Below are 2,659 nucleotides of genomic sequence, written 5' to 3' on the forward strand. Positions count from 1 at the left end.
TGTGACCTGTTCTTTGAGCCCTGCACACACAGCGTGGCTGCAGGGCAGAGCTGTGCAGACGGGGACTGGGATGGGCTCTGTGAGCACTGGCAGGGAAGAACCATGGGGCCAAAGAAACAGCTCCCAGCTGGGGAGGCAGCTCCAGGCAGTAGAGACATGAGCAGGGAGGGAGGGAAATGCTGCTGGAAACCCTGTTGCAGGGGAGATACGGGCACCTCCCAGCCATGCCCTGCAGTGCAGACTCCTTCCCTGGGCAACACCCCTCTTGTCTCCTCTCCCACCCAGCACAGCCCTTAGCCCGCGGGCTCTAGGCCGTTAGTCACCTCCTCGTCCAGCAGACCAACAGAAGAGATGAAGCGCATCTCTCTGGCCACGTGCCCATTTCTCCCTGACCAGGGCCTGAGGGCGACTGTCCTGCATTGCTGTTGTCTGGGAGGGGTGTGCAGAGCTGGGTAAGGGAAAGGCTCCCCTCAGTGCCCATCTGTCTCTCTCCTTGCCTTGCTCAGATGCTCTTGGTATTGCTGACAGGCTCCTGGGAATGGCAGTTTCAGCTGCAGAGTCAGGCACAGACCTTGTGGGTCCTCCTATGCAGATGTGTCCCCAGCAAGGAGGTGTCCCAGCTTTCCTCTAACCTGTGCAGCTCTGGGCAATGCAGTCTGTGAGGCTGGGGATGAGCTGACTCTCCCTTAATAAGTTGCCATGGTTAGGACGCTTGGCTACCTCCTTGGGGTGTCCATCCAAGCTGTCTGCTGCTTCCAGGGGACTCTCGGAGCCATGTGTGTCCTTGGCTAGAAGTGGAGTGCTGAGACTTTGAGAAAGGGTGAGACGTTTCATGGTCTGCAGTGGATCCCTCTGCTCTCAGCAGTGTCTCGTTGCTTTTCAGGGCAACACGGGAGTGTAATCGCCCTCCATCTCAGAAAGGTGCAAGGCCAGGGCAGCTGGGAACAAGACAGAGGGACAGACCAGATCCCCTCACTCCGCCCTAATCCGCAGGGAATCCTCTTGTCTCGCAGGACTCACTCTGTTCTCCTGAGTGCAGCAGAAAACCCACTCCAAGTGCCTTCTGCCACCTCAGTTCCTCAGCACGGGGAGTGCAGGTGCTGACAGGCCCTTCTGCGTTAGGAGCGGTTCCATCTGACCAAGTCAAAGGCCAGCACTGACCCCTGCCCCCACTCTTCCCATGAACCCACTGCTGCAGAGCAGGGCTGACTCCTCGGCAGCCAGCGGGCAGAGGCCCTGCTCCTCACGCCACATTCAGCCAGCACCCACCAGAGCTCCAGCCCCGCAGCTGAGGAAGGATTCCTGGAAAATGCAAAGGGGGGGTGTGCAGCAGGGGCGGGGGTGTGGGAAATGGCTTGGATTTTGCTCAGAGAGTCTCCCCTAACTTCTTGTGATTTCCTCTTCCAACAGGTCCCCATGCCCAGAGGGACCAAATGTCCAACAGCAGCTCCATCACCCAGTTCCTCCTCCTGGCCTTCGCAGACACACGGGAGCTGCAGCTCTTGCACTTCTGGCTCTTCCTGGGCATCTACCTGGCTGCCCTCCTGGGCAACGGCCTCATCATCACCGCCATAGCCTGCGACCACCACCTGCACACCCCCATGTACTTCTTCCTCCTCAACCTCTCCCTCCTTGACCTGGGCTCCATCTCCACCACTGTTCCCAAAGCCATGGCCAATTCCCTCTGGGACACCAGGGACATCTCCTACGCAGGATGTGCTGCACAGGTCTTCTTTGTATTCTTCTTGTTTGGTGCAGAGTATTCTCTCCTCACTGTGATGGCCTACGACCGCTACGTTGCCATCTGCAACCCCCTGCACTACGGGACCCTCCTGGGCAGCAGAGCTTGTGTCCACATGGCAGCAGCTGCCTGGGCCAGTGGGTTTCTCTATGCTCTCCTGCACACGGCCAATACATTGTCACTACCCCTCTGCCACGGCAATGCTGTGGACCAGTTCTTCTGTGAAATCCCCCAGATCCTCAAGCTCTCCTGCTCACACTCCTACCTCAGGGAGGTTGGGCTTCTTGTGGTTAGTGCCTGTTTAGCATTTGGGTGTTTTGTTTTCATTGTGGTGTCCTATATGGAGATCTTCAGGGCCGTGCTGAGGATCCCCTCTGAGCAGGGACGGCACAAAGCCTTTTCCACGTGCCTCCCTCACCTGGCCGTGGTCTCCCTCTTTATCAGCACTAGCATGTTTGCCTACCTGAAGCCCCCCTCCATCTCCTCCCCATCCCTGGATCTGGTGGTGGCAGTGCTGTACTCGGTGGTGCCTCCAGCAGTGAACCCCCTCATCTACAGCATGAGGAACCAGGAGCTCAAGGATGCCCTAAGGAAACTGGCCCAGTGGACGCTGTTTCACCGACAATAACCTGCCTCCCCTTCTCTGCACATTCCCCAGAGTTTATCTTAGGCCACGACTTTTTCTCTTGTGATAATCCTGCTTATATATATTTTCTGACTTTATACTACTTGTCTTGCGGCTTGATCCTGTGACTCTTGCCCAACACTGTGTCAGATGTGGCATGCCCGATAGCAGCTCTTCAATAAAAGGGGATCTCCCAGGTGCAGTGCCTGAAGGCTGGGCTCTTCCTCCAAAGTTGCTTCCAAAAAAATGCCCAGGGAATTGATATTTTAAAAAGTCTGTTCTCCTTTTTATTC

The 2,659-nt window shown here is 56.6% G+C and overlaps 1 protein-coding gene across 1 annotated transcript; it reads left to right on the plus strand.

Annotated features, from left to right (window-relative positions):
- The first annotated feature begins 1,433 nt into the window (after positions 1 to 1,433).
- Positions 1,434 to 2,369, plus strand: LOC142076484 (olfactory receptor 14A16-like). The gene has a single exon (XM_075138768.1). It carries the CDS (start codon positions 1,434 to 1,436, stop codon positions 2,367 to 2,369), a length of 936 nt encoding a protein of 311 aa, XP_074994869.1.
- Positions 2,370 to 2,659: the final 290 nt, after the last annotated feature.

Source organism: Calonectris borealis, unplaced genomic scaffold, assembly GCF_964195595.1.
Source record: "Calonectris borealis unplaced genomic scaffold, bCalBor7.hap1.2 HAP1_SCAFFOLD_58, whole genome shotgun sequence".
Taxonomy (NCBI): Eukaryota; Metazoa; Chordata; class Aves; order Procellariiformes; family Procellariidae; genus Calonectris; species Calonectris borealis.